Genomic DNA, 26,821 nt, shown 5'->3' on the forward strand with positions numbered 1-26,821 from the left:
ACGCTATAAATATAAGTTTTATTGATGTGTGAAATCCAACAAGTACAGCTGGCATCTCAGAAAGGCTGAAATAAGCTGCAACATCTCCGCCTGCTCAACAGCTCCTGGGGCCCTCCGGACACTGGTGAGCACCAGCAGCAAGCTGGGACCCAGGCACCCTGTCCCTGCGGGGAACTTACCTGAGTGTGTGGCACAGCGTGGAGAGCTAGCAGAGCCCTTCCAGCAGCCCCGTCCTCCCCCCAGAGCCCAGGGGCTCACCTCCACCCTGCCTGGTTCCTGCCAGGCTGCAGATGTGGGCAGCGGTGCCCTGGCCCTGCTTCACAGCCTCCTCCCAGCAAGGCAGAAGGACCTGGGCAAATGCCACCCGCACACAGCTACCACAGCAGAGCTCCGGCTGTGTGAGCAGACTCCTTTGAGCTGTTATCTGCATCTTATTTTGGCAAACGGTCCCAGGAAAAAAGCAGCTCACCTGTGGTCACGTTGAAGCGTGGGTTTCAACAGCTGCACCTCTCTGCATGGTCCACCCCCACCCTCTATCACACATGCACCCCATTGTACAGCCTCCTCTGCACATGTGGACACGGCGAAGGCTGGAAAACCACAGGGTCCAGCATGGCAGGGACACATGCAGAGATCCCAGGCAGCTGTAGGCTGCCTGTGGGACCAGGAGCTCCTGTGGCAGAGGGACAGGACAAACGGTGTCCACACACAGTGAGAAGGAAACACTGTTTTATTGCCTGATTTGAGAGAGGGGTGAAACCCTAGGAGAAGCCGCATTCCCTCCTTGTTCTAGCCCAGTCTCCCCTCCAGCAAACCCTAGCACCAGCTGGGTGATGATGCATTTGCTTTTCTTGTGCGTGTGACAAAGGTGGCCTGGACGTGCGTGGAAGTGAGAGGCCACATCCCTGCCTGCCTGCCTGCATTCACAGCACGCATGAGGGAGAGGCAGTACCTCATACAACCAAGCCTGTGGTCTGAAGGAGCCAGGCTAAGGGTCTGAAGCAGTTTTAGGTGGGTTGAGGTGCTCCCAGGGATCTGGAGCCAAAGCTTGAATCACATCCTCATCCATTCAAAGTGCATTGCAAGGGAAGGCAGGGGGCAGGAGGGGAGAGGAGGTGTGGGGGAAGAAGCCTGCTCTCCTCCATCACACTCCTCATGATTATCCAGACGCATTCCCTGGTGGGATTCCTGCAGCCAGAAGGACCCACGGCCCCACTCCCCTGCTCTGATAAAGTGCATCCTCGCTGCTGCGTGCCAGCCCAGCATGCGGGTGCTCTCCACCCACTCAGGACAAGGCAAGACCCAGCCTGGGCACCCGTGGCTCCACACCACAAAATGACCAGTGTTATTGCCAAGGGGTGCCACCACAGCCCGGCTCAGTGCCTATCTTGCCCTGAAGGGACTGTCCCGGAGAGATGCCCGCTAGCCAGTGGGTTGGAGCAGCTGAGCCTTGCTCCACTAAGGGCCCCCTGGAGCAAGGCGGCTGCACCCCATCCCTCTGCTGTGCAAGGGCAGAGACAACCCCTCTTGCCCTGCTCCTGCAGGGCAGGTGGCCACCTGGGCAGCGGAGGGGCAATAAACCCCGAGTGCTCAACCCAGCCATGCCAGTCTGCAGGGCTCAGTGCAAATGCGCTCGGTCCCTTTGAATTTCTCTGTGCCTTCCACCATCTCTGGGATTGTCCTTGCTGAGAGGGAAGGGGCAACAGACGGCCCCGTTCTGGCACCTTGGCTCAGTTCACTCCTCAGGCACCATTTGCCCTTGGGCACCACCAAGGGTGACTTTGCCTGGGGCAGGGTCTGCCAGACCCAGGCCCTCTGTGCCATGGGCTGCCCAGATCCCTCACTCATCACGGTCCCTTCATACCAACACATTCACTTGCCAGCTCTGCCGGGAGTGCTGGTGCCCTTCTCCAGGGTGCCTCAGGCCTCCTGCTACCCTGGCCATGAGGACGAGGGGCACCTGCCCTATAAATCTCACTCCCAAGCGCCCTTGCCCAGCTTGGGGACACAGCCATCCTCCATCTCCAGGGCTTGCCCTGGCCTTCCGCCCTGCAGTGGCTGCGTACCTGGTCAGCTGGGACTCTGCAAACTGCACGCTCACTGGTGCAGGAGGCCCAGGCTCTGCTGAGCTTCCTGGAGATCCTGGGGGTGCTGCCAACTGCCCCATCCCGGAGAGGCTGGTCCGAGCAGCCACCTGTGGGACTACCTGCCCCAGCAGTGTCCCTCCAGCCACACTGCACTCAGGCAGCCTGTCCCATGGGGTTCCTCTGCAAGGAGCAGTGGCTGACCAACAAAGGCTTCGGTTGCAGCATCCCTGCACATGGGGGACGTGGGCAGTGGCAGTCACGGGTACCTTGTGGTAGGGCCCTCTGCTTCACACATGGACCATCACTAGTGCATCTTGTCCTGGTCCTGCTGGGAGTGGCGGTGGCGCTGGCTGCCGTGTCACAGGGGTGTCCCAGGAGGCACCGTGTGCTGAGTGCAGACAGCAGCAGGACGTAGCGCTGGGGATGACAGTGCCTCTGGTGTGAGGGAAGCAGGACCCACCATGAGAGCCGCCACTGCCAGTGAGCAGGCAGGAGGCAGGACCTGTGCAATGCTGCACCACTGGCACCTCCCGCCATCTTGGTATCCACCCAGGGGAAAGCCCTCAGCCCCGCAGTGCACACTCTCTGCTGGGCAAAGCTTAACTAGCCACAGCCCAAGAGCAGGACTGAAGTGGGGCATTGGTCCCATCAGTCCCACAGACAGCGAGATGGAGAAGGGTGACAGCCCGCAGCTCCACCATCCCCCTGGCTCCCTGCCCATTCATCCACCTTGTGACAGAGCAGATGTGGGGACGATTCCCCACTTGACCGTGCTCCTGCAGCTGCAGTTGGCAGCGTTTTGCCCAGGATACTGCAGCCCCCCAAACTGGCACGTCTCTATTGCAGAGTATGGCACGGGGCTGGCAGTGAAGTAAGATCCAAGAGCAGAGGGGAATTTTGTGATGGACAGTGGTACATCAGACAAGAGCCCCTGGGGAAAACCCCAATGCTCAGCATGGAAAGGGCATCAGGGCATGTCCTGTTTCCAGACTCTCTGTGCAGGAGAGCCCCATGGCTACAAGCTCTTCGCAGCAATGCTGTCCAGGCAGGGGAAACCCGACCTTGCTGAGTTCCCAGCATCAGTGCTGCCACACGCCTGCCATCCACCTGCAGGCCAGCCAGACCCTGCTGTGCAGAGGGGTCCGAACATGAGCCAGTAAAAGCACAGAACAGTCTCAAGGATTTTGCTGATATCTGGCATTTGCCCTGCAATCCCCTGCTGCTCAGAGCGCCAGCAGCATCATCTCACAGAATGCACTTGAACCAGGGCCCGGCATGCCAGGATGGGACAGAGCTGCCTTCCCCATGTCTGTGCTCACTAAAAAGCAGTGGGTTCCCATGTGCGTGGGTGACCAGTGCAGCCCTGTGACACCAATGCCAGCACACCCGCAGAGACAGGCCTGTGCTATGTAGCTAAGCAGCATGCTGTGTTCCCAGCACAGCAGCATGTGCAGATGCCCCGCCAGCTCTGGTCTCAGCTCTGTTCCTTTGGAGAGCCAGCGAGGTGTCAAAATGCCTTCCCTCTGCAAGGGGTGTGAAGGCAGGTGACTTTGGAGGAGCCACCAGAGACACTTGCCAAAAGGGACCTTTTTCTGATACCAGTCTCAAAGTGCAAAGCCCTTCCCAGTGTCAGGGTCACCCAATGCAAACAAACCGCTCCGAGATCTCACCTGCTTTCCAGTTCTGGCACTGCTGGGACCCCCTTTTGCACAGTGTTACCCTGGGAGGTTTGCACTGTGATGAGGCCAGGCGTCCCTGGGGCCGGCAGCCCCTCCTTGCACAGCCGGTGCTGAGCAAGGGCTCATCCTCCCTGTTCTGCTGAGACAGCCACAGTTGTGCCGGAGCAAGAGGGGTGAGAAGTGAGATGGTGCAAGGGAAGGGCTCAGGGCCAGCTTTTCTCCTGCAGTAGAGGCTCCAGCTTTCAGCCGCCTGGTACTGGCAGGTTGTAGGAACCTAAATCCTCCCTGCTCCATGCAGCACGTGAAGGAACCAGTCACTTCCCTCCATGTTGGTTGATTTTATCCTCTTGGCTCAGACCCCAAAGACAACAGGGACTGAACGTGAGACTCCCCAAAGTCTGAGAATACTGTCCGATTCCCACAGAACCTGTTACATCCCCAGGTTTGAAGATCCCATCTCTGAGGATGGCATCCGAACAGAAGTCTGAGACAGAGCCCCAAGTCTTTCTCTGCCTGCTGGCTCCCTTTCCCCTCCATGCAGACTGGGAAGCAGTGGGGTTTATAAAAAAAGGAAGAAAAGAAAAAAGGAAAAAAACAAAAAGAGGGAGGATTTGTGCAGAAAGAAAAAGGGGATGCAGCGATTTCTGTGGCTATGGCAACAGGAAACACTAAAGCCTTGTGCAACTTGGCCTATTGCATCTTTGGGCTCTTCTTAGCACTGACACACATGCTACTGGCCGGGGGGAGCAACGGGGCTCTGTGTTGCACTACTGATCCATGCTCTGCGGGTGTCTCCTCCCGGCTTCAGCCCCAGGCTCAGGCAGCACCAGGGCACCGAATCCCTCCTGCCTGGAGCAGCCAGCTCCTCTCGGCCTTGCTTGGCAGGCAGCCGCCTCCGCGGGACTGTCCCTGGTGTCCCAATGCATTTGGCGGAGAAGGGCAGTGCCGTGCAGGGGCAAGAGGGGACCCAAGCGCCGTGGGGTTTGGTAGTCCTGGGGGAGAGGGTGGCACATGCCAGGGCTGTACAAAACTTTTGCAATGAAGAGTGTGTGGAAAGGTTAAAACAGTTCCGAGATGTCTCAAAACCCTTCTCGACTGAGCCAGACCTGGCTGGCACCTACGAACACCTCTGCCGCGGTCCGTGACCTGCTAGGAGCACTGTGTCCATCTACAGAATGTCTCTCACAGCAGGCCAGGCCCGGGAACACCACTGGGGCCCCATGGCCCCTTTATCTCTCTGATTTGACTTTGTACCTGAGGACCAGGTAAGCCAGGAGCCGCAGGATGACGAAGAAGATGCCCAGGATGAGGAAGTCCAGGTAGAGCTTGGCCTCTTCCACATCCAGCTCCTGCAGGATCTTGATGGGTTTTTGGAAAGGGCAGAAGTCCTCGAGGCACTCCAGGTCCTCGCGCTCCATGGCATAGATGGTAAGAATGACGCCCTCAAAGCCATACCTAAGGCAGAGCACACCATGAGAGTCACCGCATGCCCCAGGCAGCCCCATTCTCTCCCCAGCCCATGGCAGCCCAGGGCAGGGAGGTTTTGACCAGAGCGTGGGGTCCCACCTGACATAGGAAACGTAGGAGCTCCACTGCAGGTAGGTGGGGATGGTCTTGAAGCTGACGAAGAAGCCCGAGAAGAGCAGGACGGGGATGGCAGTGACGGGTCCCACGAAGGTGGCCACCTGGGGAGCAGAGGCAACTGGGTGTCATGTCCCTGTCCACAGGCGCACCGCCTGTGACACTCATGCCTGCCTATGGGCAACACTTCCTTCCACCCCTCCTTGTCATGGCAACTCTTGCGACTCTACTCCCATCTCCACATAACAGGCAAAGCTGGGGCCCCATCTGACCTGCAGGGAAGTGGAAGCAGCTCCGATGAGAAGCCCGAGGGACTGGGCCACCAGAGCCGTGGCGGTGGCCAAGGCAGAGAAGAGGAGGAAGCGCGTGGCTTCAGGTGGCTGGCCCGTCATCCAGTACACGATGCTGCAGTATGCGATGGGGCAGATCACCTGGAGAGGGCCAAGCAAAGAGACCACTCTGCTGGACCCATGGCCATCCTCACCCCTCAGACACTCCCTGGGGGATGGAGGGCCGCAGGGACGCCTCCAAGTCCAGCCTGGGCTATTGGGGCAGCCAGGCAGTTGGCTGTGCCAAGGAAGGCACATCAGCATCAGGGCCACACTTTAGTCCAGCCAAAAGCTCACCTGGAAGGGCACATCCGCCATGGTCTTTGCCAGATAATAGGCTTTCAGGCTGTACCAGTAGTTCAAGTGCTCTCGCAGGAATACAGACATCTCCTGGGGGACTGCATGGAAACAAGGAGTTAGCAGCCAGCAGTGCCCTGGCCTGGGCTGCTCCAGCCCCCACTCCCACCTGCCCTGGCACAGGCAGATGTGATACGGCCCTGGCACAGAGCACCAGGCAGCCTCCTGCCTGTTCCATGAGCGGGTTCTCCAATCTTCACCGGGGAAAAGAGTCAGTGACCAATGAGGGAACTTTCTGCATAGAAAAAGTCAGCTTGGCTGGGGGCTTTTAGGCAAACTTTTTGAGGAAGTGAAAGAGGTGAAGCAGCTGAAAATGCAGCTTTACAGACATTTTCTCAGCAATAAAAAATTCCAGTATTCTGCTTTGAGCCAGCAAGTACATTATAGCCAAACATTAAATAAAGGGTAAAACTGCAATACACCCAAACAGAAGTTTTCCCCCTCTTCTTTGTTTCAACTTTTTTCCTTTCCTCTTTTATTTCCCCCCTTTTGTCCAATCTGTCTGGCTCCACCGTACACCGCCCAGCAGACGTACTCCCACACAGATGGAGCACACCTCTGCCCCAAGGGTTGGGAGCAGCGAATGGGTGTTGGGGGAAGGAGCTCCTTACAGGTGAGGATGGTGGGCATCAGCGCAGCAAACATGAGGAATAGCATGGAGAAGAAGAGAAAGCCAGTGTTGTTGAAGACTTTGCCTGCGTCGTTGCCAATGTGCAGGTAGAGCAGCCCAATCAGCACCCCGATGCAGATGTGGGACATGAACCGCAGGTGGGTCAGCACCTGCAGGCAGAGAGGGTACAGTAGCTCAGTGAGGCAGGGCCTCATCCCACGAACATCCTTGGAGAGCAGAAGACAGACTGCCTGCTCCTCAAGGGTGAGCTCCACTCCAGCCCCCATTCAACTCCTGTCTCTGTCTGCCTCCAGTGACCGACAGGCCCCATCCCCTCAGCCCTGGCCCAGCCTCCCCTGCCCTCACCGTGTCCCTTAGGATGCAGATAAAGGTTCTCTTGAAGAGGATGCAGAACTGAGTTGAAGTGCTGGTGGCAAACGTGTGGCTCTCGATGTGGTCCACGTCCTGCAAGACCACGGGCAAGTCAGGGGACATGGGTCAAGTTCACAACATGTCTCCCTACTAGGAAGGCACCCAAATGCTCCCAGGGTGCCCCTTGCGAGCACCCCTGGTGAGAACAGGCACTGCCAGCTGCAAGCACAGAGTTGTTGCTCAAGACAAGCGGAGGCTGGCTGAACACCTCCATGCTCCCCACCGTGTCCAAGGGGCTCTAGGCATCACAAGATATCCATGCACTGTGGGGCAGGGAGGACTGATGTGTCACTGTGTGGGCACCCTGTTACCTGCTGCTCCCTGCCGCTCCCTGCCACCGCAGGAAGCTCTTCTCATCCCCACTCACCGTCACACAGTGTGCTGGGCATGACGGATCTGCCTTGTCGGGGCTGCTCTTCTTCTCAGCCATGGTGCACATGCCATTCTGGACGGCACGGAACAGGACAGGGTTGAGGTCCCCATACTCTCCTGAGGCCACCTCGATAACTGTGGAGGAGGACAGGACCCCTGAGAGGTGCTGAGCCCTCCCTTGCCATCACTTTGCTTGGCCTGCCCAGCCCATGACCTCATGGGAACCGAGCACAACTCCCACCCTATGATGATGTACCATATGGCAGCCCCTCTCCCTGGGCAATCCAGGGGAACACCAGGTAGCCCTTAGGGCTCAGGCACTGGGTTTGGACCTTGCCACCCTCAGCTCCCCACCACAGCCCCAGCTGGGGCAGGGGCACTCACTGAAGTCAGCAGGGTTGTGGTACGTGGGGCAGTGGAGACCAAGACCCTTCAGGTAGGGGATGAGGTTGGTCACGATGCCTTTGAAGATGCACTGGCCCTGGCTCAGGATGTACAGCTGCAAGAAAAAGCTAGGATATGGCAGGTGCAGAGCAGCCAGCAGCACTGTCACCTGCTCCTACCCACCTCCCTGTCCTAGGGTGACACAGGGCACCCTTTCCAGACCCCAGCCATCAGGGCTGTGCACCACACAAGCCCCAGGTCTAATGCCTGCAGCCCATCCCTCCCATGGCCTCTTTGCTGGGCCTTGAGGCCAGAGGGACCCCGCACCCCTGAAGAATCCTGTGCCCTAGCCCAACCCAAACCTTGTCGAACATCTCAAAGAGCTTGGCGCTGGGCTGATGGATAGTGCAGATGATGGTGCGCCCGCCCTGAGCCAGGGACCGCATCAGGGAAACCACCTGGAAGCAGGAGGCACTGTCCAGACCGCTGTAGCCACGCAGGATGGGGTGGAGGAGAAAGAGACAGCAGAGAGAGAAGGCAAGAGTTGAGAGGGGGAGAAGTACATCCTAAAGATGCCCCCACTTGCCTCCCCTTGTGGGCACCCTCCTCTCAGATCGATGGAGAAGAGCACCCCTTTGCAGCCCCAGACCTGCCATGCCCCAGCCTTCTTGGAGCCCTGGTGGGCACAGTCACATCCCACCCTCAGGCCTTGCAGCCCTGCTGTGCTCTAGAGGGTGCCGGGTACCCCGGTGTGCCCCAGCAGTGCAGGCAGTGCTGGGGAGCCCTGGACCCTGTGGCCTCACCTCGTGGGCTCATCGAAGAACATGACCGGAGGATTGTTCACCAGCTCCAGGGCGATGGCCAGGCGCTTGCGCTGGCCCCCTGACAGCGAGATGGTGCGGGTGTAGGAGCACTCCAGCAGCCCCAGAGCCGTCAGGATCTCGTTCACCTGTGAGACAGCCTCATTCACCATGGGGCTCCCATGGACCCTCACCCCATCCCTGCCACCTCCCCTTCAGACCTCCATTGCTGGGAGCCCCTCAGCATCCTCTGGTCCCCTCAGGGCCCTCCCTTCCCTATTGGCCCTGTCTTGGGGAGAGATGAGGGGGCCTGGGCCCACCTTCCTCTGCACTTACTAGCTCCTTCTTCACCTCCTGCTTCTCACTCAGCTTCAGGTTAGCAGACACCTGCAAGGGAGAGGATGGGCAGGGAGACACGACTGTTAGGTGTAGGGAACAGAATCAGCTGCACCATGGGCCCCATCCCTGCCCGGCCGAGGGCGGGGAGCAGTGGCTCAGGATGAAGGGAGCAAGAACAGCAGGATTTTGTTCCCATGTCCTAGAGCCCTTGGAAATGCCTGATGTCAGTGTGGGCTCGGTGCCCAAGGACACAGTCCACAGGATGCCCCACAGAGCCCAGCAGGCTGCCTGGCTCCCGAGTCGCTCACCATCATAGCCTCCAGCACGGTGAGGTGTGGCAGGAGCATGTCATCCTGCATTATGTAGCAGGACATCTTGCGGAAGGTACGCAGGTCCCGTGGCCGGCCATTCACCAGGATCTGGCCCTTCATGCCGGTCTCCCTGTAGGAAAGCGGCATGGGGGAATGTAGCACAGGACCCCCAGCCCTGCACCCCCAGATCCCCTGGCTTCTCCCCAGCCTCACCTGTAGCCAGCCAGGATGTTCATGAGTGTGGACTTCCCGGCACCCGAGGGCCCCATGATCCCAATGAGCTCCCGCTGGCAGAACTTCCCAGACAGGCATTTGAGGAGAGTCTTGTACCCTGGAGGGAGAGAGCAGCACAGGTTCGGCTTTCCAGAGCAGCGCTACAGGGACTGTGATGCCATCCTAGCACCTGGGGGAACATCAGGACCTCCATGTGTTGTGCCAGAGGCTGTGTGTGCCTGGAGCCTGTCTCCATCAGCATCCCCAGGGCTATAGCCACAGCACCTGTCCTTTCCAGCATGATCCCTGACCCTGGTCCTTGGCTGACCCCACCGGTTTCCAGTGCCAAAGAGGCACATGCCCTGGATCACGGCAAAGATCAGAGAAGTCCTGGGTCGGGGCACATAGCTGCTGAGGAATATTACCAGGCTGTGACATTGGTCCTGGTCATGTTGTCAGATCCTAGTCCCTACGGCCGATGGAGAGGGGCAGCAAGAAGCAGGGTAGCATGGGGCAGGCAGAGTCCCCAAGACTGCTGGATGCCCAGCTGTTGCCTTCATTGACATTCATGCTGTGACACCCGGCAGCAGCCACTGCTAATCAGACCTGGAATTATCTCTGCTTTAAACGCAGCCGATTAGCATTTTCTGGCAGAAGGAACATGATGTGTCGGGAGTAGGGAACAGGCACAGCCTCGGGCTCTCAGGAGCTGCCCCCAAAACCCAGCCCTGGCAAGACAGCAATGGTATCCAGGGTGCTAGGACCATGCTGAACCACGGACCAAGTCTGAGCATCTGCCTACTGGAAATAGGCACCCCCCCTGCACCCCATGGTGGCAGCTGATGTCGGGCGAGAGCAACGCATCCATTGCCTGCCCACAGGCTGGGGTGAGACTCAGGGCCAGACCAGCTCACGGTCCTAGTACCACACTAGAGGGGCAGCCGCTCTGGTTTGTCCATCCCCAGGACAGGGGGTCCAGCGTCCAGCACCACAAGCTCCCTCTGTACCCCTCAGAGTCAGGAGCCCTGCATCCAGGAGCGGGCCCCGCTGGCAGAGGGGCAGCGAGGGCCGGGAGGGGAGGGCAGAGGGCTGTGCATGATGACAGCAGAGCAAGCATGCCCGGCAGCCCCCGTGGCGCATGCCGGCACCGTGCACTCGGCTCCGGCACCGTGCATGCTGCTCACGTCGGCGCCACTGCAGCTTGCGCAGCGGTTACTCGCGTTCATTGACTGCCAGTAACCTCCTGCTTCAGCAGAGCGGGGCAGCCCAGCCGGATCCTGCGGGCTGTGGCCAAAGGCACCAGGAGCTCCCAGCCAGCTCATCCACCTGTGCCTGGCCTCGGGGAGAGGAGAGTTCCTCCCACCGCCACCCCGCGATCCCAGCACCCCTTGGCGTGCTCCTATCCCAGTCCAGCTGTCCGAGCCTTTCCCCCTCCCTCCCTGCGGGGCACTGGCCCGCTGGCAAGCATCCGGTCCCCAAAACTCCTGGGTGCTACAGCACACTGTGCCCTGGGGAACCCACAGTTGTGCCATGGCTCCTCCTGGGATGCTTCCTCAGCATCCCAGGCAAACAGGCAGACCTCATCCTGGGGGATGTCAGGGCTGGGTCCGCTGCCTTTCAGTGCCTCAGTTTCCCTAGCTGCAGAGCCTGGCTGGGGACAGGGTCAGAGGCCTCATCTGGCACTCCTGGCTGGCAGGGCACCCCTCTGAGCAGCCCTGTGCCCTTGGTCTGCTCACCCCAGGCCCCCACTCATCTCTGCCTGCCTTCAGCTTCTGCAGATCAGCTCCCCCTCCATCTCATGGGGCTGCCTGATTGGCATCCCATTAACCGAGAGAGCTAATTAAAGCAGACTACCACCCACCATCTGCCATCTGCCTCCCCTCTCCCCTCCCTGAGCTCTTGGCCAGAGTTGCACACAGGAAAGGGGACCGTGGCCTCAGCTGCACAGGGAGCCACTGGAGAGGAAATCCCCTGCAAACCACGCATATTCTCCTTGCCAGGCTCTGGGCTGGGGCACCCCTTGGGGTCTCCTGCTGTCAGCACATCACACACAGCCATCATACCCCAAACAACAGTGCTGGGTAAACTCATCCATCCTGGCTGCCCCTGAACCAGGAAATCTGCCCCACATCCCCCACACAGCCCGGGCCAAAGGCTTCCCTAGGATGTGATCTGCTTTCCTCTGCCGTTACACAGCAGAGGCATGCAGCAACTGCTGTGGGACACGAGCCTGCCTTCCATCCATGGGTGCCCAGCAAGGACAGCCAGCCACAGCATGGTTGCAAACAGCACCCGGCACACAGACAGACCATGGGGCCAGCCATGGGGCCAGCCAGCCCGACCACCCAGCCAGGCCTACTGCTGCAGGGGACAGCAGGGCGAGCAGCTCCAACATCTCCCACTGTGGCTCCCTGTGTGCAGCCCTGCTGCCATGCACTGAGGCAAGCTCCTGCTGGCAGGCAGAGAGCCGAGGCACTCTGTGCTTGCAGAGGCTGGGGCTGCCTGGAGCAGGAATTGGCAGAGAAGCGATGAATCCAGCACAGAGGCAGATGCTGAGGACCTGGGTGAGATCAAGGCATACAGAATGGGAGAGGGGTGTGATAGCTCCGCACGTCCCTTCCTATGCCCTTCTGCAGCCAGCAGCTCCTACCTCTCTTCCTCCACCAGGAGCCTTCACGAACAGAGTAGGACAGGTCAATGAACTCGATGTTGACAGCCGAACGCTTCGGGAGGTGGGAAAACCTCTGGGCCTCTGTGATGTGGTTCTCCACCTTCTTCAAGTGGGTGGTGAGGAGCGGGGCATCTGGGGGGCTGGCGTGGCACACCGTGTCCTCCAGGGCAATGGAGACACATGCAGGATCCATTCCCTTCTCTGCCATCCTGCTGCTCTGTGGGAAACACATGGGGATCAACTCACAGTGGGCCCTTCTCTCAGGGCCAGAAAACGCAGGGGCCAGGGACCAGCCCATAGCAAGTCCTCTCACACGCTTTCCTGCTGGCTCCAGGCCCCACTGCCCCCCCTCCATCCTGTGATATGCTGCCCAGCTGTGGTCTGGCACCCACAGCTGGATGGAAGGATGGACCTGGCCAGGGCAGCCAAGCCTGCATGGAGGGGCTCACAGCAAGGAGGTGCTGATCAGCTCCACAGTCAATAATTCATGCACCTCCTGAGCTGGGTCCAGCTCTGACAGCAGAGCTGGTCCGCTGTTGAGCTCCCCCAGCCCCACTGCTGCTGGGCTCCCTGCCTTGCTCCTGTCTGCCATGGTGGGTGCAGGATGGGAGGTGGGAGAGCTGATGTTCTGCCCTCAACAGGGGACACCCAGCTGTGCCTGGGTGTCCCTAAGGGCTCAGCAGGAACTACCCCTGCCTGGCCTGGCTGGGGCTCTGGGGACACAGGTATGAGGTCCCAAGCAAGCAGACTGTTCCAGCCAGTTGCTTGGACAAAGCATGCCATGCCTTACCCAGGCTCCTGGGGCAGAGGAGTCCTGGCTGGATTAGACGCCCAGCTAGCACTCAGGGTCCCCATGGGCTTGCTGGGACAGACTGTATAGAACAGGGAGGGCGCCCTGCTGGTGCCAGTCCTTCTCTGCCTCCCTTGGCCCATTACACCTTTCCAGCTCGTACCAGCACAGCCTCAGAGACTAGGCCAGTGCTTAACTGGGGCCATTGCATGATGCTAATACACACACCTGCCCAAATGCTCTCCTGCTGGGCAGGAGCATCTTCTGCCTGCAGTCCTCCCCACAGCCGGCTGCAGCACTCCTCACATCTCTGCTTGGCTTGAGGACTCTCTGCGGTGCTGGGGGTGATGTTAAGCCAAGCAGGGTGGGGAGCACAGGTCCCACTGCATCACCAGAGACTGGGAGGGGGTTGGGGATCCCCACAGCACTGGCAAAAGGAGCCTGAGCTGTGCCTGAGCTGTGCCTGAGCAGGCTGGGCCCAACACCCATCTCGTCTCCAAGGCTGGGGTCCTAACGCTTCGCTAACCTACATTTTGCTGAGGCGCAGGCTGCAGGCAGCTCCTCGCTACAGCTGCAATGAACACACACGATCCCTTGGAAGGGGAAGCCGGCCTCGCGAGGAGCTGCGCCGAGATCTTCCCAGCCCTCTCCCCGTTGCAGACAGATGCCTTTCAGGGCTGGAAGAAAGCCAGCCGCAGCCCCAGCCCCAGGGAAGAAGAGGTGGGAAGGAGGGCTGCGGGATCCCGGCGCTCAGGTTCCCCCCTCAGCAGCCGGGAGCGCTGGGACGCGCTCGGCGCAGCGGCTCCGCCGCCACACGCCGCCCCGGGGTGCGGGCCGGCGGCAACGGGGGGCTCAGGGGGGCACCGGGCAGAGACCGCCCTCGGGCTCACCTTGACTCCTTCGGCTGGGCCTCACGAGGAGCGCTAAATCCCGCAAGCCGCTCTCCGCGGCTTAGCCCGTCCCCGAGGCGAGGGGTGGGGAAGGCGGCTTTGCCGAGGATGCTCGCTCTTCCTTCATCCCGGCTCCCCGCCGGCCCCCCTCCACCCCCGGCCGCCGCCGAGCGCCCCCAGCCCCCCCCCACCCGGCCAGGGGAGCGGGCAGGGGGGCTCCTCCGGGGAAGGGGTGCCCGCAGGCTCTCCCGGCAGGCTCACCTGGCAGGCTACGGGCGCGGCGGCTCCTCTCCCCGCCGGCAGCGGCTGCGTCCCCCGCCGCCGCTCCGCGCCCAGCGCCCGGCCGTCCCTCCGCCGCAGCGCCCTCCGCCTCTCCCTCCTCCGCAGACAAAGGGGCGATGCCCGCGGCGGGGGCTGGAGGTGGCGGGGGGGGAAGGACGGCACCGGGCGCCCCGGCCGGGCAGGGAGCGGCTGGGCGGCAGCCCGCCGGTGCTCAGCGCCGGGACCCGGGCTGGGCGCTGTCCCCTCGGGTCCCCGGCCGGGGTCTCCTCGCCATCCCTCCGCAGGGCAGGGCTGCGCTGGGCTGGGCTGGGCGGTGGGCGGGCAGGGCTGGGGGGGGGGGGGGTCTCTGTCCCCAGCCCAGCGGTGACTAGCAGCCCCCCGGGGGGCCCGGCTGCTCGGCCGTGCCCCTCTCCGCCAGCTTTGTCCCCGCTGCTGCTGCTGCTGCTGCTGCAGCTGCTGCTGCCTGTCGGGGCGACAGGATGGGCTGCCCAGGCAGGCAGCACTGCAAGGCAGCGAAAAATCTTCTTAAAGGGACCGGCCCTATTTCCTCTCCCCGTAAGCCAGAAGGCCCTGAGCATCCCCAGCGCACAAGTCTGGGTTTTGCCAGCCCTGTGTCCACACAGCTTCCCCCCTCCCCGCCCCAGCACCCTCCCAGCTGCCTGCTCCTGATCACATATGAGGCAGAACCCACCGCAGCTCCTTCCGTTGCCACTTCAGCCCAAAACCCCGTGAGCCCAACGCTCCTGGCCCAGGATGCTTCTGCCCCAGCTCAGCCCTGCACTGACCTGGGACAGGGGCCGCACCACCGTGTAGTCACCCCAATGGGGGCACAAGCTGGGTGAAACCGGGGCTGCAACGCAGAGCACTGCCTGGGAAGCCCACACCAGGCACCGAGAACCAGGGCTGGTGGGGTTACGCCTGCCTGCAAAGGGCCTTGATAGGAGCGTGCCCCCCGCAGGGCTTTACCCCCAGCACACACTCCCCTCTGCGGCTCATCATGCAGGACCTGCCATCCCCCTGCACCTCCACTCTCCGCAGCACCGCGCCTGGCTCCATCCTCGCTGTTACTCACACCTCTCACCCACCACAGCACTTAAACGTGAAAGACATATGGAAATGAGTGGCACTAACAAGAGTATTAATTAAAAAACCATCTGTTGAGCCAAGGAAAGCTTTCCCCTCCCACAGCCAGCCTTGGGCAGTGATTTGGCTCCTTGGTGGAGCAGGATCTAGCCAGAGGAGAGACTGTGGGGCAGGGCAGCCCACAGGCTGGGCAGGGAGAGGGCACAAGGAGGTAGCCATCGAGCCAAGCTCCACCTGGAGGCCCTAAGTCATCTCCTCATGGAGCAAAAGGCACGCTAGGCATATCCAGTTTGTTCTGCATTCAACACACTGGCTCCCATTCCCAGGGTACTCACTGTTAGCAGGTCTCAGCCCAGGCCCCCTCTGCGCAGTGCAAAACAGCCCTGCTTCCCTGCAGGTGGGCACAAGCAGGGCCTGGGAGTGAACCCCCTTGATGCTAAAGCCCCTTCCTTCTCAACTGCTCGAGGCTGGGTCAGGAGCTCCTGAGACCAAGCTGGTGGCAATACAGAAACCAGCAGCTGCTGCAGCATCCCGCCCTAGTCATTTCAAGGTGGAAGGCCAGCAGGGATGGGAGTCCAGTGCCCAGAAAGGCTTGGTGGTCAGTGTCATGGGCACATTCAGCATCCATCTGGTCCCCAGCTAGGACCTTCCTACAGTGGCCTTGACCACAGCTGTGTCCCCATGGTGGTTCACATGTTCAGGGCAGTTATCAGTGGCAGAGGGAGCCTGTCCTGGCTCTGTCACCTAAGTCCAAGGCTCCAGGGCAGAGCCAGCAGAATTTCTTTGCATGACTGAAAAACCTGTGTGATTTCCTGTAAATAAATTTTTAATTACCCATGGTGGTGCTGCTGGTCCTCCAGCTCCCCTGGCAATCCCATCACATGTGCTCCAGACCATCTTCTCCTTCCCTGGGCAAATAAAAATTTTAGCTTTTCTATTGCTGCTTCAGAGGGAGCCAGGGCGGTCCCCAGGGAGCACAGGGCTGTTCCTGGCTGGAAGCAGGTACCACCATCAGCATGAGTACAACCCACTGAGCATTGCCCCAGTGAGAAGTGAAGGGCCAGTGGGGAGAACAAATAGTTTAGGGAAAGGAGTGTGGTCAGAAACCCACTCCTGAGAAGAGAGGTGGCATAGCACAGGGTTACACTCTGCCTGACAGCTGCAGCAAGCACAGAGGGCAGACCTACCTCTCAGCCCAGGGCCTGGCCCGTGTTGCAGGAAATACCTGGCAGGGAGAAATCACAACCTGCAGCACAGATGGGATAGATACTCCTGCAACAGGCACAGGCATACATGCTACCTCCCCCCTAAAAGGGGATATGAGCCTCCCCTAGGAAGCAGCCAGGCAAATGGAGGCCAAGATACCAATGTTCCCAAGCCCAGCTGCAGGAAACACATGCAGCCCTCCAGTGCCTGCTGCTCAAAGAGCATCTCCTGCCGCTGGAGACTCAAGGGATGGGGCCAGGCAGGAAAGCAGCCCTGAAAGACAGTGAGTCCAAAACATCTCCTCTCAGATGAAAGCCTTGGGACAGACGGAGCTTATGGAAGGAGCGCAGCAATGGAGACACATGGCGAAGGGAAGCAAACATCCAGGGTGGAAGCCTCCCTTGGCGTGGGGCCAGCGGCCACAGCCCCAGACAGCCCAGCTCTACACGGAGGAAGCTGTAAGGAGAGCAAGAGCAGCAGATTTTGAGCTGTTTGGCAGTCCCCAGCTCTCACTGCCAACTCTTCCCACAAAACAGCGAGACAGGTGCTTACCAAAGGTGGGCAGCCGCTACCAGGACTTACCGCATGGGACGTGGCAGTCGCACTCACAGATGTCGCAGCGCAGGAACCAGCGGGCCCAGCCTGAGTACTTGGTGACACAGGCTGAGATCTTGATGCAGCCACGGTTGAGGAAGGCCCCCAGGTGGGCCTGGGTGCTGCAAGACGAAGAGCACCTCCCGGTAATGTCCCGCTCACTGATCTCGATCCGACCTCGCAGGCAGATCCCTGCAAGAGCAGGGCCAGAGCATGTCAAAGCGTGCCCACCAGCCCTACGGCCCTCTCACAGAGGGCTGGGGTAAAAGAGGGATTGGAGACATGCCTGTAGCCCTCCCACCTGCTCCCCATGCAGACAGTGTGCGCTGTCAGGCTCAGTGTGACACCCAGTGGTACTCACGGAGGCAGGTGGGCTTGGGGGTCCAGCGCCCATTGGACTGGCAGGCGCTGGCCGGGTCCCCCAGCAGCAGGAATCCGGGCCGGCAGCTGTACCGCACCACCGAGCCGACCCACCAGTCGTTGCCATACACCACCGAGTTGAAGTCCGCTTCGGGTCGCCCACAGTTCACTGGGGACAGGGAGGTTCCCATGGGCATTGCAGGACTAGCAGCCTGTGCTGCCTGCTTGGCAGAAAGGCAGCCCAAGGGGATGCACCCAGAGAAGGTTGCAGGTCCTGGGCGAGGACCAGGGTGCTGGGTGGGATCTGTGGGTGCCCCAAGCTGCGTCCCGAGGACTGGGCTGCTGGAGAAACTCCACATGTGTGTGCATGGCACAAAACCTGCCCTCCCCAGGCTGGCTGTGCCAAGCCCTGCAGCCTTCCCCAGGGCCACCCCCCTCCCCAGGTCTCTGTCCTCTGGCTGTACCTCGGCAGAAGGACTTGTAGCCCAGCCAGCAGCAGCTGCCATTCCCACACTGGCTCCTCTTCAGCTCCTTGTGCTTCCCCTTGCAGCCCCCCACGCAGATGGGTGCTGTGCCAGACCAGTAAGTATCCAGGTCTCCTGGGACCACAGGGAGCAAGGCAGAGCTGGGCTGGGGCAGGGAGTCAAGGACCATCTTTCCTGCCAGCTGCCCAGCCCGCAGAAACCCACTGGGAGGTGGTACCAGCCCAGCGAAGGCTCATCTTGGCCTACCCCCGGACCCCTGCTGTGGTGAGGCATGCATCTGCTAGCGGCCCCCAGCTCTCCTGCAAACCAGCTCCCGCTTCCCCTGTGCCAAGCCTCAGCACAGGGGTGTGACAAAGGTCTTGCTCCCTGCTGGGGAAGACCAGTCCAGCCAGGTGCTCTGGGGCACCCTGTAAGCCCCTCTTCCTCCTGGTGCCATCAGCTCTGGGGGCACCCTTTAAGCCCCTCTTCCCCCAAACACCCTGTTACCTTCTGGGTCCTCGCAGGAGACCAGCATGGCCAGCACGGTGAGGAAGAGGAGGCCCAGTCCCATAGTGCACACTCTGCCCTCCTCCCCTTGCCCCTCGAATCAAAGGCCCCTCTCTGCTTGCCCTGGAGAAAGTGAACTTGGTTTCCATACACACAGGACAGGGGATGCTGTAGGACATGGGGGAAGGGAGGAGACATTCCCTTTAATGCCAATCCTCTCCCCAGCAGATAATCTCTGGCAGATTACCCTCCCTGGACCCAGTGTTTAAAGGGACAACTCCTCCCAGTCACCACAGCCTCACCTCTGCTCCCAACACCTAGCACTTACATTGTGCGGGAGCACCATAGTCCAAGATAATGCAGGCACAGCCGTGCCTTTGGCAGCAGAGCCCCAAGGCCCATGTGTTGGAATGGGGGCCAAGCTGGAAGCGCTGCGAATGCAAACCTGGCAGGAGGCCCTTCTCTCGAAGGCATCCTTGGCCCAGCTCTGCCAAGTACCAGGGAGCAAGGGTAGGGAAGGCTGGACAAGGCCTGGCCGCATCGCATGCTGGCAGCCCAGGGATGCTCTCCCCAGAGCTAGCAGCATCCTCCTGCACTGCAAGCTTCAGGGCTGCTGGGACAGCCAGCTGCCTCCCACCCTGCCTCACCCCGAGCACAAGGTGCCCATCACACGGCCCTAGCTCCATTTCACTGGCCCATGGGAGGCACTCTGCCTGCATGCCCCTGGAGAGAGCAGTATCGGGGTGCAGAGGTGTGCACTGCCCTTCACGCATAGATCCAACCCCAGGAAACCTTCCCACACAGCCTGCAGTGGGCACCTCTGCCCACTTCATCCCTGCTCCTTACCCTGCCCCTGAGTATGGCAACTGCAGAGCATGCTGCCCCTCACCCAGGGTGCAGGCCTAAGGGGCTGCTCTCATCGCCCCATTCCAAGGGCACAGCCACGAATCACACCCACGGTGTAATTAGAAAGTGAGCAGATGGCCAAGGGTTTAGTATAAAGTGATTTCCTCCATTAACCTGGAATTCCAACAGCTTTTGCTGAACTGCTTGAAAAAGGAGATGGGAAGAAGTCAGCGTCCAGCCGAGGAGATCAGCAGGGTGCCTCCCTGACTCCATCTGAGCACACCACCTCCACACACAGGGCAGTGAGGGCCCGAGTGTCACCACAGTGACACCAGCCTCACATTGTTCTCATCCAAATCACTCCACAAAGGGCAAGTTGGCTCTGCTTACAAGCCCAAGCTACTCTCTATATTCAAACAATGACATTGCAGGCAGCTGACATTCACACCCTGAAGGAGGCAGCAAAAATCAAGCCCGCATCAGGACAGCAGGGAACAAGAGTGCCAGAGTTAAACCTGGCCTTCCAGTGCCACCTCTGGGGACGTGGAACAACACGCTTTTCAAGGCAGTCGCCAGCTGCACCAAGTGGCAACACACAGGACGCGTCCAGAGATCCTGGCAGCTCTTCAGTGCCCACCTCCCACACTCCAGGCTCTAGGCAACTTGGTCTCTTTCTATCACGACAACATGCCACAGCTGGCAGGGACGGGGCTGAAACAGACATCAGACACTGGTTGGCCTGGCAGTCTGACTTTTATTTGTCTTGCCAAAGTACACTTTGCCCAACCAGAAGTCCAAACCCCAATGTGGGGAGGAAACCCAGGGAGGGACAAAAGCAGTAAGAAGCTCCCAATACCCCAGCGCTGCAGGGAGCAGTAGCCTGCAAGCGACAGCACCTCCGCCCTCTCCCACCAGAGATCAGTGCAGTGTAAGGGGATCAGTGGTGCAAAGACCACCAACAGCACCAGCTGAATGACCTAGGAAAGATGATGTGCAGGGAACTGCTGATGAAGGCAGAAGCAGAGCCATCCCTTGGAGAAAAAAGTATGGATGGAGAGAGATGGATGGAGGAGAACAGGCCTGCTAAGGGCTACACATCTCTCCAGGGAAGAGGCTTCAGCCGCAGTGTCTGCTCAGCACATCATCCTGCCTGGGGAGATCCTAGCTGAGGACCAGGCTCAGCAAAGGCTGACAACTTAGCTGCACAGCAGCAGGGACCATACCACCAGTGAGCGACCCAGAGGGGAAGGCCTGTGTTAGGCAAAGGCCAACCCTCCTGGAAGGGTGGGAGAGGCTTGCTAGTCCCTAATCCCCAAAAGGAGGGGACAGACAGCTCTTTCCAGCTCAGATCACTTGACCCACAACTGAGAGAGACCTGTCCTTCCCCTCTCCCCATGCTGACCAGAACCAGCAGCCAGAAAGGCTGGGGCAGCAGAAGGGGAATTTAGCCAGCTGCAGATAGGTGAAGACAAGCTCAGCCCTCTCCCGCAAGCACTTCCCAACCTCCCCCACCGGCATATCCCATGGATGCCCAAGTTTTCCTCGTACAGAGAGGCAGGTGAGCACCTCACACAATCTGGATGCCCAGCTCCTCAGCCGTCTTCTGCAGACGGTCCATGACATTCTCCTCCAGCTCCACAGCCAGCCCACTGGGTGCTGACACCTGCTCCTCTGAGGATGTGCTGGCCATGACATAATACACAGTCTCACTCTCTCCGTGCTCATTGGTCCGGTTCACCACACGGATGATGGGGTTGGCCAGGGTGCCAGGTTCTTGCTCGGATGACAGCGTTGCTCCCAGGAAGGCACTCGGCCGTGCTGGCTCAGGGTTGTCAGCAGAGCAAGGGGCCGGGCGCAGCGGGGCCACTTGCAGCTCAGCAATACTGTTCTCCACCAGGGGAGCCTCTGCCGGGGCCTCCAAAATGATGCCCTGCAGGTTGCCCTCACCCTCAGACAGCACCACACACTCAGTTGAGCCATCCAGTGCCTCCCCCTGCTTCTCTCTGTCCTTCAGTAGCTGCTCTGTCAGCTCCACGCTCTCGTAACGCACCAGCTGCAGCCTCATGTAGCCATCCTCATGTTCCTTGTACCTGAGCAGAGATAGGCGTGGGTGATGGAGCCAGTCACACTACAGCTCCTTCCCAAGAAACAGGTAGTAGCCTGAAGCAGCAGCCAAGGAAGGGGCACTATATTCTAGGTTTCAATGCCCAGTGCTACACAGATGATACCAGGCAAGTAAGATAAAAACCCTTCAACCCCTATCCCTAAAAGCACATCCATGTGGCAGCTTCTCAGCCTTCTGCCAGGCTTCTATCGCCTCCCAAGCCCATCTCCTTCCACCACTCTGTTTCACTGGGAGCATTTGAAGTCCATCCTCTTCCCCTCCCAGCTTTTAGGCTCTGGAAACCCTATGGAGTTTCCTAGAGAAAATGCAGCAGAGGCATCTGTCAAGAGATTGATCTACAGCAGCTTTTCCTGGAGTGGGACACCTGGACCTGGCCCCTGCCAAGCTCAGAAACATCCCACCAGATGCAGCTGTGATGGCACCGTTGCTAATCTTGCCCCTAATCTCAGACCCACTGCTGGAGCTTCCACCCAGCACTGCTCTGTCGCTGTGCCAGATCCCATCGAATGCTTGCTGCCCAGTGTCTCCCAGCCACTGGGAAATGGGTCTTGAGCACATTACAGGCAAACATCAGAACCCAAGCGCTGCCAGGTCCCTGCTCCAGGAAGACACAGGATGCAGCTCCAGCACTCTCTTGTGCTAGAGAGGAGATAGGGAGGAGCTAAGGATGGGCAGTACCTGAAGCGAGGATGTCCCGAGGGCCATTTGAACTGGTGTTTCTTCCTGAGGTGGACAGTGAGGTTGTTTCCACGTGTGAAGCACTTGTCACAGACATGGCACTTGTACCGGGGCTCTGAGTCACCCTGAAGGGCAGAGAGAGGGATGTGAATACCCCACGAGCCTGATCAGAAGGCCTGGTACCCATGCATGTGCATGGAAGGAGGAATCAGGTTCTCTGAGAAGACTGACATGACATATCATTGCAGCAGTAAGAGAGGAATGCAACCTGACCTCACATTCCTACAGCCCTGGTCAGCCTGGGGCACTTGACATGACTTTAACTTTTTTCCTCATGCTTCTGTACAGCATGTTGCACTTAGCAGTTCTCAGCCTCATTGGGAGAGAGTACACAGCAGAACAGCCCTCTGCTCCCTTCCCACCTCATGGACTTTCCGGTAGTGCAGTTTGATGGAGCAGAGGGAACGTGCAGTGAAGCTGCAAGCCTCAAACTCGCAGCGATAGGCTGGCTCTTTGCTGTGCGTGTCCAGATGTTTCCTCAAGTCAATGAGATTCTTGCAGCTAAAAGGAAATTATAAGGGAACAAGGCTGAACACTGTGTAGCATGCACACACACGCATGCCTCTGGGTGCTTCTCCGTCAGCAGTCTGGGAAGACGGAAAGCCCTGGTCCTCACCTGTAGTCACAGTAGTCACACTTGAATGGCCGCTCCTCGCTGTGCCGAAAACGAATGTGATTTCGCAGGGAGGAGGGCAGCGGGCAGGTCATGTCACACAGAGGGCACTTGTAATGGTTCACTGTGCAAAACAATGGGTGGAAAACATTACCACAAAGCAGGGGAAAGCACACACTCTTCAGAGCCTCGGTTGGGAGAAGGGGCCTTTACTCACCATGGTTCCTCATATGGTCACGGAGCAGCCTCTCTGTGGCAAACCTCTTGGAGCAGTGAGAACACTGAAACCTCTGCTCTGCAGCATGAAGGCCAGGGAGAAAGGGGAGGGGGCAGTGAGAAAAGAGATCAAAGCAGAGACAACAGCACAAAAAGAGGGAAAAAGAAGTAGTTACAGTAGAGCTGAGAACTCTTCTCTCCAGGCAGACACAGCAGACACTGACTACAAAGCCAAACGAAGCAAACAAAAAAAAACCCCACTTGCAAAGACCAATCTGCCTCCCCTTCGCGCAGCCTCCTTGGGCTGCCAGTGCAGGAACTGGGGAGCAATCATCACACACACATCACCAGCACAGCACAAGGGAACTCAGCAAGCAAATCGCAGTGCTGCTGCAAGTGCCCAGCTGCTGCCTTTGACTTCAGTCCTGGGTCCCTGCAAGAGGAAAGCTCTGGCTGCAGCAGTGTGAGACCTGTGCAGCCTTGTCAGCCTCCAAACCTCCTGCCTCTGCAAGAAGACACTTCTCAGAGATTCATCAGTGTCTGAGCTCCCAGTCGTCAAAGAAGCCAGACTGTTTCCAAGCACACCCATGACCTTTGCTTGCAGAGAACAGGCAGCTCTAGCAAACCAAATGGCCCAGTCAGAAGACTGCTCACAAACCACTCCTTCCCCACTCGCAGGAGCTTACGGTCCAGTGCAGTCTGACGGCGGATGTGGTCAAAGAACTTGGTGTTGTTGGCAAACATCCCCCCACAGGTAGGACAGGCCACCACCTTCTCCTGCGTGTGGCTACGCAAGTGCTCCCGCAGTTTGCAGCGCCCCTTGAAGGTGCAATCACAGTCTAAACAGAAACAACAGAATGCCATTAAGATCCTTCGCACATGGGCCACGATACACAAACTGACTGAATGGCAGGCTTCTTGCTTGTGTTTTGGCTAACAAGGATCAACTCCCTGCTCCAAAAAGCCCACAAAGCAAGGTCACAGCAGGATGAGATCGCTAATGTACAACTGGTGTGGCCCCCCACCCCTCCACCGCAAGCAGCTATGGCAACTGCGCAAACACAGGAGAGAGAAATTATTGGAAAAAAAAAATGAACTGGAGTCTTTTCTTCTAGGTACTAATTAAATATAAATGAAAAGTTCAATATTAAGCACTCAACTGGATCCCCTGAAGGAGATTCTACAGAAACATTTCACTGTTGTGACCATGCACACGTATTTTTGAAGTTCAAGAGGCTCTCTGAAACCCTGCCAAGGAGTGCAGAGTTCTCCCGTACAACGTTTGCAATTCAGCCCTGTGCAAAGCACTCAAGAGAGGCCTTGGATGCACCCACTAACCTTTCCAACCACAGAGGACCACGTGGTTCTCCTTTCCTGATGCCTTGTACTCCGAACAGAAGCTGTGATCCTCCACATGCCGATAGAACCACTCGGGATTATCAAATGATCTCTATTGGGGAGCAAGGACAGGCAGAACAGGGTGAAGAGATCAGCACGAGCTGGCCTCAGCCAGAGCACAACAGGCACTTTCACACAGGTACAAACACAGTCAACAGGCAAGCATGCAGGTGAACTGCAGAACAAAAGCAGCTCTCCTTCCCTTGGCTGCCACATCACAGATAACCCATAGGAAAGTGAAATTGCATCCCCTGTTCTCACCTCACAGTACTCCCACAGACACAGAAAGTTCTCCTGGATCTCAGGGATGATATTGCGGCTCTGGAAGTCCAGCTGGCAATGGCTCACATCTGTCTGGCTCTGCAGGGCCTGCAGCCCCCACTGCTTCAGCTTGGTGTGGTAACAGTGGAAATAGACGTGGCGAATGAGGTCAGCTGAGCTCTCTGGGGAACAGAAACCGCATTCCTGCCACAAACATGTGTATTCCTCTGCAACACAAACAGGAGATATACAGGCCATAATTGTCTGATGGAAACTCTCCAAGTAAAGCTCAGGTTCCCACAAACAGAGAAACACCACGGCTTTTTTCACGAGATTCCAGTCCTGCAACAGGCAGCGCTGCTCTCCTCCAGGAGAGGAAGATTCTCGCACAATGAAATATCTCAGAGAGGGCGGGCTCGCGAGCCGCAGCAGGTCGAAGCTGCCAGCTCCTTACCGAGAGGGTCCATCTCGTCCCGGTGTTCCCCGGGAAGGTGCTGCTGCAGGTGCTGGGCCACATGCTCGCAAAACTCCTCCATCTTCGAGGCCACGTAGGTGCACGCCTCCCACTCACACTGCAGCACCAAGGCCCCCTTACCGCCGGCCTTGGGGGGCGGCATGGCCGGGGCCGCCGGCCCCGAAGGGCAGAGCGGAGACGCCGAGGGTTCCCCCTCACCGTCGCCGTCACCCCGCTGCCCGAAACCGGCCCGGGCGCTGCGTCCGGCAGGCCCCGGCGAGGGCAGGGGGCGGCCCCGCGCTCCCGCAGCAGCGGCGGCCGGAGTCGGGGCTAAGCCACCGCGGCGGGCAGACGCCCAGAGGCACCGAACAGGCGGCGGAGGGGGAACCGGGGAGCCCCGGGGCGAGGGGGCAGAGGGGGGCTCGGGAGACCTCCCCGCTCACCCTCCCTCCGTCCGCCCCTGCCCCGCCGGGGGGCGCCGGAGCCCAACGGACCGCGCCCGCCCAATAGCAGCCGCCCCCCGCCGAACCGCCGACCAATCCCCGCGGAGGAGCCGGCGGCGGGCGTGCAGCGGCCGAGCGGGCCCGCCAGGAAACGGCGCCGGCTCACAAAGGTTCCTGGGCGTTTTGGGGCTGAGCCCCGAGCCGAAATCCTTGCACGCAGCCGCGGGACCGACTGGCGTTTGGTTTTGGGAAGCCGGGACCGCTTTCGTTGTTTTAAGATTTGGCACGGGACCTGGCTTTGCGGTGGTGGAGCGCGAAGAGCGGCACAGGCCACGCACCTTAATTTCAGGTGCTTCCAGAAACATTCCGTGCCTAAACAAGAGAGTCCTCACAGCGCAAAGACTGCAGTCAAAATCCACGCAGCTGGGCACCCCGGCCAAGTGCTGCATACAAAACCCCTCAGTACTGCAGTTCCTGCTGCGAGATAATGCAACATATTCTCTTTACTCGGTAACGAGAGGACAGATTGAAATGACAGCTTGGATTAAACAAATATACATTGACTATGACATCTGCTGTTCCAGGCTTTTGTAACACAAAATGGAGACACAATTCTCAGAAAGTTTGCTTTGGTGCAGGTAAATGCCATGCTAAACCCAAATGGGATTGTATAAAATGTGCTACAAAGCGTGCCTTGCCAATACACAATTGCTTCTATAACTCCTGTCATACACACACCGGGTCTCTCCTCCGATGTGAATGGAAAGTACACGCCCAAATTCACTAAATTATATAGAAAATCTGAGTATGATGCTTTTTCAAATGAAAATGTAAGGTAAGAGATGGATCTCATCTAAAAGAAGGCTGGCTGAGTTTCTATTTTATCTCTGTTTATTTGTTTTCTGCAGGACCTCTTGTTTTCAATGTAGTTATTTTGTAACCAGTACAGAAAACACCTGGACGGGCTAGGCAGTGCAAAGCTATTAGCTTGAATGGGGCTGGGATTTAACTTGTATATCTGAACCAAAGTATATAAATATCGGGCACAGGAGACAAAACTATCTGGGAAGCCTGCCAGGAGGCAGGTGGCAAACTAAGCCTATTGCTGACAAAGCAAAGACAGCCCTCTTCTGCTGTGACTTTACATCTGCCCACGCTTCCCCAACCCACCTGGTGCTTTCTGCCCATTCTATTACCTGTCAACCAAATCTAAGACACCTGTGGGTAGCAGGAGGGGGTGGCCAAGAATGGACAGGCCAAAATAAGACTTGTCTTATATAAGAGGGCATATATACCCAGTGAAAGGCTCTGTACACAGGAGCTTGAGTCTTCCATTGGCTTGATCGTGTGATGTCCTCTTGGTCCTGAGCTCCATGTCTGAGCAGG

General features: G+C 58.8%; 2 protein-coding genes across 2 annotated transcripts; both read right to left on the reverse strand.

Annotated features, from left to right (window-relative positions):
- Positions 1–5: 5 nt before the first annotated feature.
- On the reverse strand, positions 6–14,418 carry ABCG4 (ATP binding cassette subfamily G member 4). The gene is made up of 15 exons (XM_075035075.1): positions 14,107–14,418; positions 12,145–12,382; positions 9,495–9,612; positions 9,279–9,411; positions 8,968–9,018; positions 8,635–8,780; positions 8,194–8,317; positions 7,832–7,946; positions 7,443–7,582; positions 7,010–7,108; positions 6,645–6,813; positions 5,974–6,074; positions 5,620–5,778; positions 5,333–5,451; positions 6–5,221 (listed from the first exon to the last, which is right to left on the reverse strand). The coding sequence occupies exons 2-15, from the start codon at positions 12,371–12,373 to the stop codon at positions 4,996–4,998; spliced, it is 1,929 nt and encodes a 642-aa protein (XP_074891176.1). The 5' UTR covers positions 12,374–12,382; positions 14,107–14,418; the 3' UTR covers positions 6–4,995.
- A 5,503-nt stretch (positions 14,419–19,921) lies between these two features.
- On the reverse strand, positions 19,922–25,431 carry HINFP (histone H4 transcription factor). Its single transcript, XM_075035076.1, has 9 exons — positions 24,993–25,431; positions 24,539–24,765; positions 24,218–24,329; positions 23,566–23,718; positions 22,881–22,958; positions 22,667–22,787; positions 22,413–22,551; positions 21,991–22,115; positions 19,922–21,277 (listed from the first exon to the last, which is right to left on the reverse strand). The coding sequence occupies exons 1-9, from the start codon at positions 25,153–25,155 to the stop codon at positions 20,755–20,757; spliced, it is 1,641 nt and encodes a 546-aa protein (XP_074891177.1). The 5' UTR covers positions 25,156–25,431; the 3' UTR covers positions 19,922–20,754.
- Positions 25,432–26,821: the final 1,390 nt, after the last annotated feature.

Source organism: Buteo buteo, chromosome 9 (assembly GCF_964188355.1).
Source record: "Buteo buteo chromosome 9, bButBut1.hap1.1, whole genome shotgun sequence".
NCBI lineage: Eukaryota > Metazoa > Chordata > Aves > Accipitriformes > Accipitridae > Buteo > Buteo buteo.

Excerpts from the sequence above, each read along its gene's own strand:
- ABCG4 (XM_075035075.1), bottom strand. The coding sequence starts at position 12,373 with ATGGCAGAGAAGGGAATGGATCCTGCATGTGTCTCCATTGCCCTGGAG. Across the intron at positions 7,109-7,442 it reads GCCCAGCACACTGTGTGACG|GACGTGGACCACATCGAGAG; the intron begins GTGAGTGGGGAT and ends GTGGTCTTGCAG. Across the intron at positions 6,075-6,644 it reads GATGCCCACCATCCTCACCT|TCCCCCAGGAGATGTCTGTA; the intron begins GTAAGGAGCTCC and ends GTTTCCATGCAG.
- HINFP (XM_075035076.1), bottom strand. The coding sequence starts at position 25,155 with ATGCCGCCCCCCAAGGCCGGCGGTAAGGGGGCCTTGGTGCTGCAGTGT. Across the intron at positions 24,330-24,538 it reads GTCTGTGGGAGTACTGTGAG|AGATCATTTGATAATCCCGA; the intron begins GTGAGAACAGGG and ends GCTCCCCAATAG. Across the intron at positions 22,788-22,880 it reads TGACCATATGAGGAACCATG|TGAACCATTACAAGTGCCCT; the intron begins GTGAGTAAAGGC and ends TGTTTTGCACAG.